At 43.9% G+C, this 13,221-nt stretch overlaps 4 protein-coding genes across 4 annotated transcripts; all 4 read left to right on the forward strand.

Annotated features, from left to right (window-relative positions):
• Positions 1 to 3,350: 3,350 nt before the first annotated feature.
• Positions 3,351 to 4,757, forward strand: RhiXN_05801 (Retrotransposon gag protein; the record flags this gene model as incomplete). Its single annotated transcript, XM_043325617.1, has 1 exon — positions 3,351 to 4,757. One exon carries the CDS (start codon positions 3,351 to 3,353, stop codon positions 4,755 to 4,757), a length of 1,407 nt encoding a protein of 468 aa, XP_043181049.1.
• A 992-nt stretch (positions 4,758 to 5,749) lies between these two features.
• Positions 5,750 to 8,784, forward strand: RhiXN_05802 (Retrotransposable element Tf2 protein; the record flags this gene model as incomplete). Its single annotated transcript, XM_043325618.1, has 5 exons — positions 5,750 to 6,147; positions 6,175 to 6,776; positions 6,842 to 7,800; positions 7,985 to 8,051; positions 8,099 to 8,784. The coding sequence occupies 5 exons, from the start codon at positions 5,750 to 5,752 to the stop codon at positions 8,782 to 8,784; spliced, it is 2,712 nt and encodes a 903-aa protein (XP_043181050.1).
• A 571-nt stretch (positions 8,785 to 9,355) lies between these two features.
• Positions 9,356 to 10,344, forward strand: RhiXN_05803 (uncharacterized protein; the record flags this gene model as incomplete). Its single annotated transcript, XM_043325619.1, has 7 exons — positions 9,356 to 9,380; positions 9,432 to 9,479; positions 9,523 to 9,588; positions 9,637 to 9,654; positions 9,709 to 9,753; positions 9,802 to 9,837; positions 9,887 to 10,344. The coding sequence occupies 7 exons, from the start codon at positions 9,356 to 9,358 to the stop codon at positions 10,342 to 10,344; spliced, it is 696 nt and encodes a 231-aa protein (XP_043181051.1).
• Positions 10,345 to 10,444: 100 nt separating this feature from the next.
• On the forward strand, positions 10,445 to 12,346 carry RhiXN_05804 (uncharacterized protein; the record flags this gene model as incomplete). Its single annotated transcript, XM_043325620.1, has 7 exons — positions 10,445 to 10,735; positions 11,208 to 11,454; positions 11,520 to 11,600; positions 11,638 to 11,718; positions 11,765 to 11,839; positions 11,898 to 12,012; positions 12,085 to 12,346. The coding sequence occupies 7 exons, from the start codon at positions 10,445 to 10,447 to the stop codon at positions 12,344 to 12,346; spliced, it is 1,152 nt and encodes a 383-aa protein (XP_043181052.1).
• Between the last annotated feature and the right edge of the window lie 875 nt (positions 12,347 to 13,221).

Consider the following 13,221-nt stretch of genomic DNA (forward strand, 5'->3'; position numbering starts at 1 on the left):
TAAAACTAGACCATCGGCCCAGGGGTACCGGAACTGACTATAGATGCTTGGCTACTACATCGGTAGCCCATCTCCGTATACTATGTCGGAGGCAAGTGAAATAGGCTTCCGAATCAATAACAAGAAAATAAATATACGGAAGTGTTACGGAAAGGTTGGTCCAGCCTATCCAGGCACAAAACAAATATAATCTCTTGCAGGGGTGCGTAGTGCAAGGGGTTATTGCATCTGATTTGCAGTGACTCCTAGAAAAAATCCTAGAGGGCGAAGGGTGCTCCTCTCAAAGGACTTGTATAATATATGACCAGCTCTAACTTTTTCAGTTTTTGTCAGTGGCACGGTATTTTGTTGGTCTCATGAATATCTACAACCTTGATTTTTGTAGTTGCATATAATTTTTACCATATATGCGGTCAACATAAAAACAGGCTATCCTGCCTCCATCACTATCTTGCAAATCTCAAAGTTCAGATAAGCTCCACCTGGCTGAGGGGTATATATCCCAATGAAACATAAAAATATCACAGTTGAAATGTGCAATTTAGATATGATGTGTCCCAGAACTTGGAATGTGCCAGGGGTTTGGGCCATCCAGACCAAGGTACAAGGTCTGGGTGGCCCAAACCCCGGCACAGACAAGCTTGGGGGTCCAGGGGTCTCCCCTGGTTGAGCCCTAGCCAAGCATAGGCAAGGTGTGCACTGGTTGCTGCAGGCGGCATCTGCGTGTCAACTCAAACCATGTACCATCCACCATTTCCATAGGGTCCAGGACCTCCTGGCCGTTGGAGACGCCTGCCCCGGCAAGGGGCATATATTTGGCAAGTATATCTACTCACAAAACTAATACTACTACAGTTTGAGTAAGACTGTGTTTATGGATACGTTAGAAGATATTCAATCCAATGATAATTGACATGCAAGTATATTTGTTGATAATAATGGCTTGCATTTGACTCAGTCAACTTGTTGTGTTTCTCTATCCTGTCTAAGGATCAACCCAAGAAAATGAAAAATCTGTTGTCTTCTCAGATTGGTCAGACCCCCTTAGGACAACTTGCATATGCATTTGTTGTAGTTATCCAACCCTAAACAACCATAATTGGATGGACCCCAAAGACCCCTGGATTTAAACATTGTCATAAACAGAGGAAAATAGAACTAGCCGGAATTGAACCAGCTTGACCACTAAGCCATAGAGCCCTATTATTCCTCTGCTGACAACCCATGATTACACCTGCTACCCCCCAAATTTGGGCTTGGGCCAGCATGCAACCACTTGTACTGGTCATGTGACCGTGTCCAGGACAAACATGGTCCTCTGAGTCTGGATGTGTTGCTTTCAACTACCACACTTACTATGGCAAGTGTTTTTTATATCTGATTGGATCCATGTTTACTTTTGTTTTCACAGTCTAAGCACAAGGAGCATTCCACTCCACAGAGTCCTTGTTGTATGCCAACTGTAAGGTTGGGTACACGCTAGTGGGCAGGCGCTTGTGGCCGTACTACTACACTGGCTTATGTAATCTAACTAATTAAGGCTATACTACTAGCGCGTATGGCGCTCTACTACTAACTACTGGTGTTGAGGGGGCCTGAGGCCTGGGAGGTGTGGTAGGTGAATAAAGTGGGGTAAGCGTGGGAACTACTAAGGGGCCAGCTACTTAGCTGGCTGAATACCTTCTCTAATGGGTAAGAGATGAGGTAAAATTGACTTGGGGTTTCCAAGCAATTTCCCTGCTGTATATATAGATAAAACTACCAATTACATGTGGTCTGTGCACGTGTGAAAAAGAAGACTACATGTGAAAAGAGAAGCGCGCTGCAGGCTGCGCAGAAGCGTGGATTTCTCCTAAGCGCCCTTGGCACGGCATCTTGGCGCGGCATCTCAGCGTAATAAGCACCAAGATCACGTGATTGAAAAACATGAGATAAGGTGTCATGACCTTCATCGGCATGACACATTTTTCTACTATTTTCTATCTTTTTTCTGAGACAGTTTCCTTTTTTGGTATATATTTATGACTCATCAAGATCACGTGACATATTTGATATATGATGTGAAATTGTAAATGACTCACTATTTAGTACTGTTGTTTTTGATGTGGCTTCTCTCATGTATTTAAACCAGGTCAAGTCGCTGCTAAACAGCAAGACTTGACCTCTTTGTCAATTCATCCTAAGCTTACCCTTACCCATTGCCCAGGCCCCTAGTTGGCCATAAGTGCACCTTACTACAAACCCTTAACCCAGGCCTTGTTGCCCTCTACCCATTCCATACCCCTTGGGCCTTTGTCGCCCCTCTTTGTTTCATAGTCCATTGGTGATAGGGCCACGGACTTTAAGCCTACTTGTATCATAGGTCCGAGCTTAGTCGTGACACTAGGTCAAGTCTTTCTCACTCGTACTCTTGTCAACAAACAAGACCTACGCTTGGATAAGCACCAACGTCTGAATAGCTATTGCATCGTAGCCCCTGTGTAATAATCAAAGACAGGAATACGAGTAGCAGTAAGACCGCGGGATAGCCCCTTGCTGGCAATCGTCCGCATACCAGGGTGTCCGCACCTTTAGTCATACGCTGTTAGTCAGCCAAACCTCCGCTTACAAAAAACCTGACTGATATCACGCTCGCACACAGCTGTTGATTTTAGTACAAGGATTGTCTAACGCTAGTGGTGAAGCAAACAGTTAGTAATTAGAACTATAAACCCGTTAATTGACTATCTGACCGAGTACCAATTTATATTGGGAACGCATCCTAGTGTTTGATTTCCTAGATCTTGTCCTTTTTGCCATTTTTTGGCCATACTCCGTTGTCACCCAATATCTCTACCTTGAGAAAACCCTCCTCGACATCAATCACATCCTATCAGGTTGAATTGAAAACCTTGAGGAACATATAGCCCGAATCAAGGAACCTGGCCTCGTCCAAAATATTGCAATCTTAAAAAGTCATCGATCCTTTGCTGAACGCCTCAATACCATATACGAAACAGAGGCACAAGAGCACAAGAATTTAATTGCAAACCTCGAATCACATAATTGCGATCTTGCTTTAACTATTGAAGAGCAAGAACGCCTTATAGAGGAAAAGGATAGGCTATTGGTAGAAAAAGAAATCGAGTTGGACAACTTCCATTGCTCCATTCAGGATATCACCCAAGACGGAAAAGGGCGTATCCACTATTACGAGGAATATGAGTTTTTTGCAGTCTCATATGACAATACCTGGCTTGGGCGCAATGGGAGAGACTAATTTGTCTTCTTCCCAATCGGGGTGGTCTGCCCCATCTTCTCGAACTCATACTCCTGCTCCTGCGGCTGTGCCGCCACATGTATATTCCCCCATGTCTTTTGACCATATGTCTGATTGTGAACTATTAAACATGGTTGCCCAAAATATGATTGTCCTAAAAAAGGAGTTCTCACAACTACAAGGCGCTTATGAAGCGCAACATGATCAAATAGCGTTACTAAGGGCGGAACTTGAGGAACACCGCGATCAATCACGTAATCAACATATTTTTTACTCAAACCAAATTCAAGGGGCGGCAGCATCCATTCAGGCTGTGCAAGATCAGCTTCTTCATCAATCTTCCTCTCGCTCCACAGCTCCACCTCCACCGCCCCCACCTTCTGGCACTGCCACCACTATCAATCCCCCATCTACGTCTTCTAGTTCCGATTTGAAATTTGCCAAGCCAAACAAGTTTAGTGGCAAGAAAGAAGACGCCCTCAATTTTATCATTGCTTGCCAAGCTTATATAAGGGCAAAAGGTGCAACCCGGTCCCATGAAGAAAAAATTTTGTGGGTAACATTGTATTTTGAGGGAGCAGCAGAAGATTGGGTACGCCCATACAAGGAAAGGAAGGTGTTCAGGGGAGAAGCGGTCCCCTTATTGGAAGACATTGATACATTTTGGGCTGAATTCACTAAGCATTATGTGGACACTAATCGCGACGAGAAGTATCGCCAAAAATGGAATAACTTGCGGCAGAAAGCTTCTGTTCAGGAATATACTCGTGAATTCCAACAGTATTCGGTTTCTCTTGGATACAGTGATGAAACCTTGCGCGATAAGTACTATGACGGACTCAAAAATGAAATCAAGGACATCATGCTGTCAACAATGTTCCAGTGGCGTCGTGCTACTGCCCAACAAGTCTATGACAAGGCGGAAGAAATTGCCAATCATATTGAATCCACTCGCCTGTCCAATCCGTCTATTCCTACTGCTCGCGCCCCTTCCTCTGCAACCCCCACTTCCACCTCCAACCCCACTCCCACTTGTACTCGTCTCAATGTTGGGGACAATGTCTACATGATTGATCCCACTACTTGCCGCGCCAAGAAAGGCGCCATTACCTCAATTGTACGCACAACTTCTGGCAATATGCCCAATGTCAGGTGGAATGGGGAAACCAAGGACACAATGATCCCATTCCCATCTCTCAAAAAGGATGAACGCCCTGCCGCTGCTGCCCCAGTCAAAACCATTGTTGCTCCTACTCCTGTCCTAGCATCGAACGCTAAAGGCCCAGGTCCCATGGATCTTGATGGAAGGGGCTTTTCAAACCTCACCTGTCATGTATGCGGTGGAAAAGGCCACTTTGCGCGAAATTTCCCTTCTAAGCCCATGTCTGGACATGTGGCGAATGTAGAATGGTCTTGGGAAAGGCCCAAAGAAGAAAATAGAATTGAAGTCGTCTCTGATGAGGAAGAGTTGGGAAAAGGAAAAGCCAAGGCCAACTAAGGAGTAAGGCACTTGGCTGTATGCTCGCGGATTTGCATTATGAGAACAATGATTTTGAAATACTGTCCTTATGTAATACATCTCAAATATATGCGTCATTCTCTGCAAATCCGTGTGAAACTCCTAAATCCCAAAAATCGAGTTTTTTGGCCAAACCTTTTCAAGGAAAAGCCATGATTGATTCTGGAGCAACTTCTTGCTTCATCCACCCTCTTTTGGTAGAAACCTATCGACTTCCAACCTATATACATCCAACCCCCAAGAAATTACGCGTTATTGATGGCCAAGAAATTGATTCTGGTCTGTCCTAGACGTCCGTAGGGGTCGTCTAGGTAGCGGGCGCTTGTGGCCGTATAGAACTAAGCGAAGACCGCTTAAGGCGGTGAGGAGGCTACCTACAACGACTAACTATCTAAGTACAATGACCAAAGCCCTAATGGCAATGGTAAGCTATGTATCTACGATGAGGAAGTCGCTTAAGGCGACGAGTACAGGTGGGAGTCTTAGTAGTTACTGGCCTAAGGCCTCGTACAGTTGGGGGATGCGACAAGAGGTAATCGACCTGGGTGTTACCATGGTTGGTTGGCCTCCTTATATATTCTACAGACAAGCTATTTACAATTACATTATATCCAATACCGTATCAAATAAGAACCCCGCTCCGCAGTCGGCCTTACTCATGCATACGTGTCACTGACGTGTCATAATGATGTCATCAGGTGGAGGTGGCTACGTGTGCTGAGGTAAGCGCGGATGGGGACGTGGCTCGGCGCTTATCGTATGATATAAGCGCCGATGTCACGTGATTGAAAATGTTCTCCAATTGCCTTCGTTCAAATTCGAGAAATTGGGAATAAATTCCCTGGTATCAATTGTGTCTACGACATGGTCAAATCACTCATTTTACTCGGTTTAGATGTACCATTGGCAATCACACCAAAGAACTAGAATGCCATATTTCCAATATTGGCAATCACCAATTAGTTTTAGGAATGTCATGGTTGAAAAAACACAATCCCCAAATTTTGTGGGAAAAACATACACTCGTTTTTAATTCTCTATATTGTTCCAACAACTGTTTAGCCACACCTGCTGTTTTAGAGCTCAAAGCAGTGGAAGAAATTCCTGTCCCTTATCAAGAATTTGCTAGAGTATTTTCAGAGGAGGAATCGTCAAAATTACCACCCCATCGTCCTTACGACATCGCCATTGAGCTACTCCCTGACGCAAAACCCCGACATGGCCCCATCTACAGCCTAGGCCCAAGGGAAGATGCAGAACTTAGGGAAACCATTGAAAAGCAACTGAAAGCAGGCCTGATCCGCCCGTCTAAATCTCCCATGGCTTCCCCCATATTATTTGTCAAGAAGAAAAACGGGAAATTACGCATGTGTGTAGATTATTGACGACTGAACAGCATGACCAAGAAGAATGCCTATCCCCTACCCTTGCCACAGAATCTTATTGAAAAACTACAAGGCGCTAAGATTTTTAGTAAATTTGACCTCAGGGCAGGATATAACTTAGTCCGAATTAAAGAAGGCGACGAATGGAAAACAGCCTTCAAAACAAAATACGGATTATTCGAATACTTGGTTATGCCTTTTGGATTGACAAATGCGCCGGCAGCCTTTCAGGATATGATGAATGAAATATTCAGAGACCTCTTGGATGTTTATGTCATCATATATCTGGACAATATTCTGGTCTTCTCCTTGAATGAAAAAGATCATGAAGTTCATGTGCGAGAAGTACTCAAAAGGCTACAGGATAACAACCTTTTCTGCAATATTGAGAAATGCCACTTCCATGTCAAGAGGATTGATTACTTAGGGTTCATTATATCGGAATTTGGCATAGAAGTCGATCAATCCAAGGTTACGGATGCAATAAATTGGTCAACGCCTAAGAATGTCAAGAACATCCAGGAATTTTTAGGATTTGTAAACTTTTACAGACGATTCATCCCTAATTTTGGCAATATGGCACGGCCCTTGTATAATTTGCTCAAGAAAGATAGTATTTGGAAATGGGACTTGGCGGAACAACAGTCGTTTGATGGCCTTAAAAATGTCTCACATCAGCACCCTTGCTTCTACAGCCTGATACCACCAAACAATTTTATGTGGAATGTGATGCATCGGATTACGCTACTGGGGCCATACTATCCCAACGCAACCCTGAAGGGAAATTGGCCCCGGTAGCCTATTTATCCAAGTCCCTGTCTCCGGCTGAAAAAAACTATGACATCTTTGACAAGGAGCTATTAGCAGTCATTAGAGCATTTAAAGAATGGCGCCATTTGCTAGAAGGATCCGAATTACCAGTCCAAGTTCTAACAGATCACAAGAACTTAGAATATTTTTCCACGTCTCAATCCCTAAATAAACGCCAGATTAGATGGGCCAACTTCCTAGTCGACTATAATTTCCAAATCAATTATAGACCTGGAGCACAGAACAAAAAAGCAGACATCCTCTCACGACGCTATGATTTGGTACCCCTTGAAGGGGGGGTAGAGAACCAGGTTCTCCTGAAACCAGAACTCTTTGTTTCAGCTATTACCCCAGATCAGGAAATCAATGACCTAATCGGCAAAGCAATTTACGAGGATAACCGTCTGAAAGAAATCTTACATAAACTCCAGGGCAAGGAAAAAGTCTTAGACTGGGAATTGAGAGAAGGACTACTATGGTTTCAAGGAAAAATATTTGTACCAAAGGATGACACTATTAGGAACCTCATCTTGGAATCTAGGCACGATGCATTAGCGGCAGGACATCCGGGACAAGCTAGAACATTAGAACTTGTCTCAAGGAATTACTATTGGCCATCCTTAAAAAAATTTGTCAACTCTTACGTCAGCCATTGTGAAACCTGCATTCGGTCCAAACCCACAAATCAATTACCCACAGGCTTGTTGAAACCACTACATATCCCTGAACGCCCCTGGGAGGACATAGCATATGACATGATTGTGGGATTACCAGTTTCAGAAGGATTTGATGCCATTCTCACCGTTATCGATCGATTCTCTAAAATGGTACATTTTATACCCACACAATCCACTTCATCTGCTATCAATATTGCAAATCTATTTGTGACATATGTGTGGAAACTCCATGGCTTGCCCAGAAGCACCGTATCAGACAGAGGACCAACTTTCAATGCCAAATTTATTTGCCACCTGTACAAAAGGCTGGATATTAAACCAACGTACTCCACAGCCTACCATCCTCAAACAGATGGACAAACAGAACGAATACAACGAGAGGCTGAAATATTCCTTTGCATGTTTGGGAATCATTGACAATCGGATTGGGTATCATTATTACCCTTAGCAGAGTTTGCCCTCAATAATCTAAAGCAAACTTCCACGGGCAAATCACCATTCCAGATATGCTACGGCTCAAATCCCCGATTCTCTGTAGGTCAAAAGACAGACGAATCAGTACCTAATGCGGATGAACATGCGGAGTTCCTAGAAAGAGGCTATGATGAAGTCAAAGCAGCGTTGTCCTTGTCACAAGAAAGGATGAAACACTTCTATGATCAACGCCATAGGGAAGAAGAGGAAATCCAAGTAGGGGATAAAGTCTGGCTAAGTCATCAAAATATATCCACCAATAGACCATCCATCAAGCTTAGCCACAAAAAGCTAGGTCCCTATTTGGTAATTGAAAAAATTGGATCGCATGCGTATAAATTACAACTACCCCATACCATGCGCATACATCCAGTATTTCACATAAATCTCTTAACAAAATTCTGCCCTGACCCTCATGGACGCGATCCTCCTCAACCTGCACCTATTATTACAGAAGAAGGTGAAGAGGAATACGAAGTGGAAAGAATCTTGGATAGTAAACAGAAGGGACGCGGAAAAACAAGAAAGTTATGGTACCTAGTCAAATGGAAAGGATATGACAAAGGAAGTAACTCATGGGAACCCATAGACAATGTGGGAAATGCCCAAGAAGCCTTAGAGGAATTTTATAAGGAACACCCCGATGCAGTTGGAGCTTGAAGAGGGGGTAATGTCATGACCTTCATCGGCATGACACATTTTTCTACTATTTTCTATCTTTTTTCTGAGACAGTTTCCTTTTTTGGTATATATTTATGACTCATCAAGATCACGTGACATATTTGATATATGATGTGAAATTGTAAATGACTCACTATTTAGTACTGTTGTTTTTGATGTGGCTTCTCTCATGTATTTAAACCAGGTCAAGTCGCTGCTAAACAGCAAGACTTGACCTCTTTGTCAATTCATCCTAAGCTTACCCTTACCCATTGCCCAGGCCCCTAGTTGGCCATAAGTGCACCTTACTACAAACCCTTAACCCAGGCCTTGTTGCCCTCTACCCATTCCATACCCCTTGGGCCTTTGTTGCCCCTCTTTGTTTCATAGTCCATTGGTGATAGGGCCACGGACTTTAAGCCTACTTGTATCATAGGTCCGAGCTTAGTCGTGACATAAGGAGTCCATAAAAAATACTAAAAATAACAGAAAAATCAGGCAAATCTGATGGTATAATTTAGGAAGTTATAACAGTCCTGTCCAAACCAGTAAGAAAGGGAAGAAATGCAACATGGACAAACAAGACTATATTGACAGTGAGTTCCTTGATCCAAACCAAGGAGTTACATACTTAGGTTGGCTTGTAGTATCCAACAAATCCAATCACTATCCAAGTCCAGATACTTCACTGGAAGGTAAAAGCCAGCTCCATATTGCCACAGTGCTAACATCTCACAGTTGTGAGCAAAACTTGCCATCTCCAATCTCAAGCTACTCACCAGCTACCTGAATCCAATGACAAAGGTAAGATAGTCAGTAGTTCACACTATCATTAATAACTTTCTATTGCAGATGAATCACTTGTCCTTGGTATGCACATACATTTGCTTTGTCTGCTACTATTTACCTGCTTACATAAACCAGAAGCCTCAAAGATGCCCAGGCCAAAGCCATCTACATCCAAGAAAGGTAAGTATATCATGTTCCCATGCAAAGAGAGTTTAATGTCTCTCATAGGAAAAGCCGTACCAAAAACAGGTGACAATGGAGCAGGTATGCTATGCAGCAACCCCTTTTCTACATTTACTCACTTGACCAATAGGCAAGGCCAAAAAAGAGCATGGAACAAAGCTCCAAGGGCTCTGCTGGATCATATATGCTGCTTGCCTAGTTCTAAACTCCCTGGCTGAGTTTGAAGAAATGGTCACAATTTGTTTGCAAACTCAATGTGCAATGTACAATGCTTGTGTCAAGGCTGCACAAGAGGAATCCAAAGTCAAGGCCTTGGAATTGGAAATGCAGCAAGTCATCTTGAAGCAGTGGGAGCTATTGGGAAAATCAGGTGCTGGGCTCATCAAAGCTGAGGTGCAATTGCAGCTATGCAACAAGGACCAAGAGATCATCCATCTCCAAACCAAGTTGGCCAAGGCACAAGGTGCCCTAGCTGACAAGGATTGCCTACTTGAAGAAGAAAAGTGCAATGCTAAACATGCCAAGGCTGATTTGTTGGAAGCCCAGGCCACTCTTCTTTGCCAAAAGCACTATGAGGCTACTGATTAGGAATGGGTTTAGGGTGTATGATAACTTATAAAATATGATTAAAAACTTGTTGAATGTTACAAACTGTGCCCTGCAATTGCCTCCCCAGCATTTATAAAGTATGGCCAATCCCATTGCGGCTGCCATTGCCCAAGCTCAAGAAACAATTCTTGCTCAACTAAACACTCTTTGGACCAGTCTGGGAGCAAATGTATCTGATAGCCTACCTGTTCATCCCCCTGCCCCCAATCTTCCAGCTAGAGCCCAAGTTCTGCCACCCATTATTTTACTTAACTCATCTATTAGTGAAACTTCTGGGCCTGAACTTGACCAGGAGCTAGCTTGTCTGGGTCACATCAAGAACCTGGCCCAAGCTCCAGGACATATGTTAAATGTCTTACAAACAGGGCTTGTTAGTGTGGTGCTCATACACAGCCCAGATCTACATTTTAAAAGCTTTTCAAAAGCCATATATGAATTCTTGTAGTGTTTCTAAGCTAAAGTTATGTCCTAAAAAGGATTGGACAAGTCCGGAATTGAACCGGAGACCTCCTCAAGTCACGTGACAACAGTTCAATTCCTGACTGGTCTGCGAATGAGGCGCGATAACCCCTACACTACATGCCCTTGAGTCTTTCTCCCGTTCGGCATATATGTTGTATAATCTCACTCTGTAGGTTTAAAATGGGGTGAAGGTTTGTATGCGAGTGTTGGAAGGGGGCTAGTGTGTGAGTGGCAGCAAGCTCAACACCTTATATATTCACTAATAATAAATTTAATGTCACACGCGATTGACATTTTTAAGAAACTTTGTTCCCCAGCCTGTTCGACACAACCATAGATAAAGTAAGACGTCAACTACAATCAAACTATCAACGCTCTAGACATCGGAACAAGCGTTATTGCTACGAAACCTGCTCGACTCATACAAGAATCTACCTCCGCTCCTCAAGCAGGTCATTAATCGAAGCGACTCTACCCCCTCCGCCAACAGGTACAAGAAAAAGTGGATGCCATGTATCATGGCGATAATGATCTGGCAAAAATGCTACGAAGACATGGTCAGGGCGATGGAGAACGCTGCTTACAGCGATACATATCCCTCTCTAGGCCAAACAACGCGAGATAAAGGTTAGGATGACAACCCGGGTACGGTCAGGACATTTGCTCATTTCTTGCCGACTCATATTTGGCAGATGCCTTGCCTACCACCAAAGCACGTTCTAAGCCCACCCGGAACACGACTAACAAGCAGAACAATCAAGATAAGTATTTTTGTCCGGATGTATGCGCGATATTTATATTATCATACAGACTCGTACAATGCCTCGGCGGAAACCAAAAAGGTTCGCAAAAAGGCCAGGAATGAGTATGATGAAGAGCAAATTACCGCAAGTGCATGCGAATGCCATTACCTAGCCCATGCTCATTGTTTCAGTAGAAAAGCGTAAACCCGGAAAGACGACTAGGGATGTTGGTTTTGAGGAAGAGGAAGAGGATGAAACGGATGAAGGTTGTAAGTGATACAATTCGATCGCATTCGTTGGTTGGTTTCGTATTCACCGTTTCCGAAGGGTTTGACCAGAAAAACCTATTACTATGGCTGCATATGGGCAGTCGCTCAAAGAAATTCAACAATGCACAAGGGAATATATTCAACTCGATCCGCTCAAAAACCAGCGCGCACTCGTAAATGCCCAACAAAAACTGAAATACGACAAGGTTGCTAATTTGCATCTTCAGAACAATCTTCTAGCCAAGGAGAACGTTGTGCGAGCGCGGTATGACTCCAGTGGAGCTTGAACACAAAGCCAAGGCCGCCGGCAACAAACTACACAAGGAGATTGAGATACTAAAATTTTGGCACGCTGACAAGGAAGCTGATGACATCAACCTTCAAACACAGCTCGCCCAGGTTCAGATTATACTCGAGAAGCAGATAGGATATCGGAATGCCGTCGAGACCAAACTCGTAGAGGTCAATATAAGACTGTCCGAAGAGGATTATGCCAATGGAAACTAACTCCTTATGTATACTCTGAGCCCAACATAATGCGCGATTGCCATTTTTAAGAATCTTGCTTCAACCTGTTCGCAATCACCATGAACGTAGCAACTCGAAGGCAGTTGGACCCAAGAGTCATGCAACTTCAAGAATGCATCGCTACTATCCAAGAGGCACGCACGCTTGCTCATGGTCGAGATATGGTTCGGCAGATAACGGACCTATACATGATTAAATTTGGGCGTGCTCAGACTTGAGAGACGCCGGCAGAGAATTGATTGAGTAGACCAACTTTGACAAGTGGAGTCAGGTTAGGAGTCGACAAAGTTTACACTGGACTGGGCGAGTCGACACGCCTCGACGAATGTATCATACACTGCTTCGCTGCTTAGTATTTCGTTACGACGCTTGTGCGTACTTGTTTCCTCCATACAAAGCAGTGCGAGCCCCATGAGCTCGCCCGGTCATTAGTCTTCGTGTCTAGTTTCTGCGAGTCCCGCCCGCCCACTCCTTTTTTATGTACCAACTATTTGCTACCGTTTTCGCTTACACCACGGCCTAGATAAAATACGTTGCCCTCCTTTTATCTTACTGCACATACATGCGCCCAGAATGGCCACATACTCGAGCTCGCTCCACGGCGCGGACTCCGTGGTACTCCAGTGCGGCGTACCATCGCTATTGCACGCACCATAGCGTCCCCCTCCCGGTCGTAATATCTCTCCGTTCATCGTATTTTTCATCACCATAATCGCCTCGGCCCAAGGCCAATTGTAATGTATTTGAATATAGCATGTTTGATTGCATAACTATGTTTCTACCAAAGAGAGGGTGTAGAAAAGCCTATATATACCTTGCAATAAATACATTAGTTGTCGCTATTTGCCTATTTT

Source organism: Rhizoctonia solani, chromosome 6 (genome assembly GCF_016906535.1).
Source record: "Rhizoctonia solani chromosome 6, complete sequence".
Taxonomy (NCBI): Eukaryota; Fungi; Basidiomycota; class Agaricomycetes; order Cantharellales; family Ceratobasidiaceae; genus Rhizoctonia; species Rhizoctonia solani.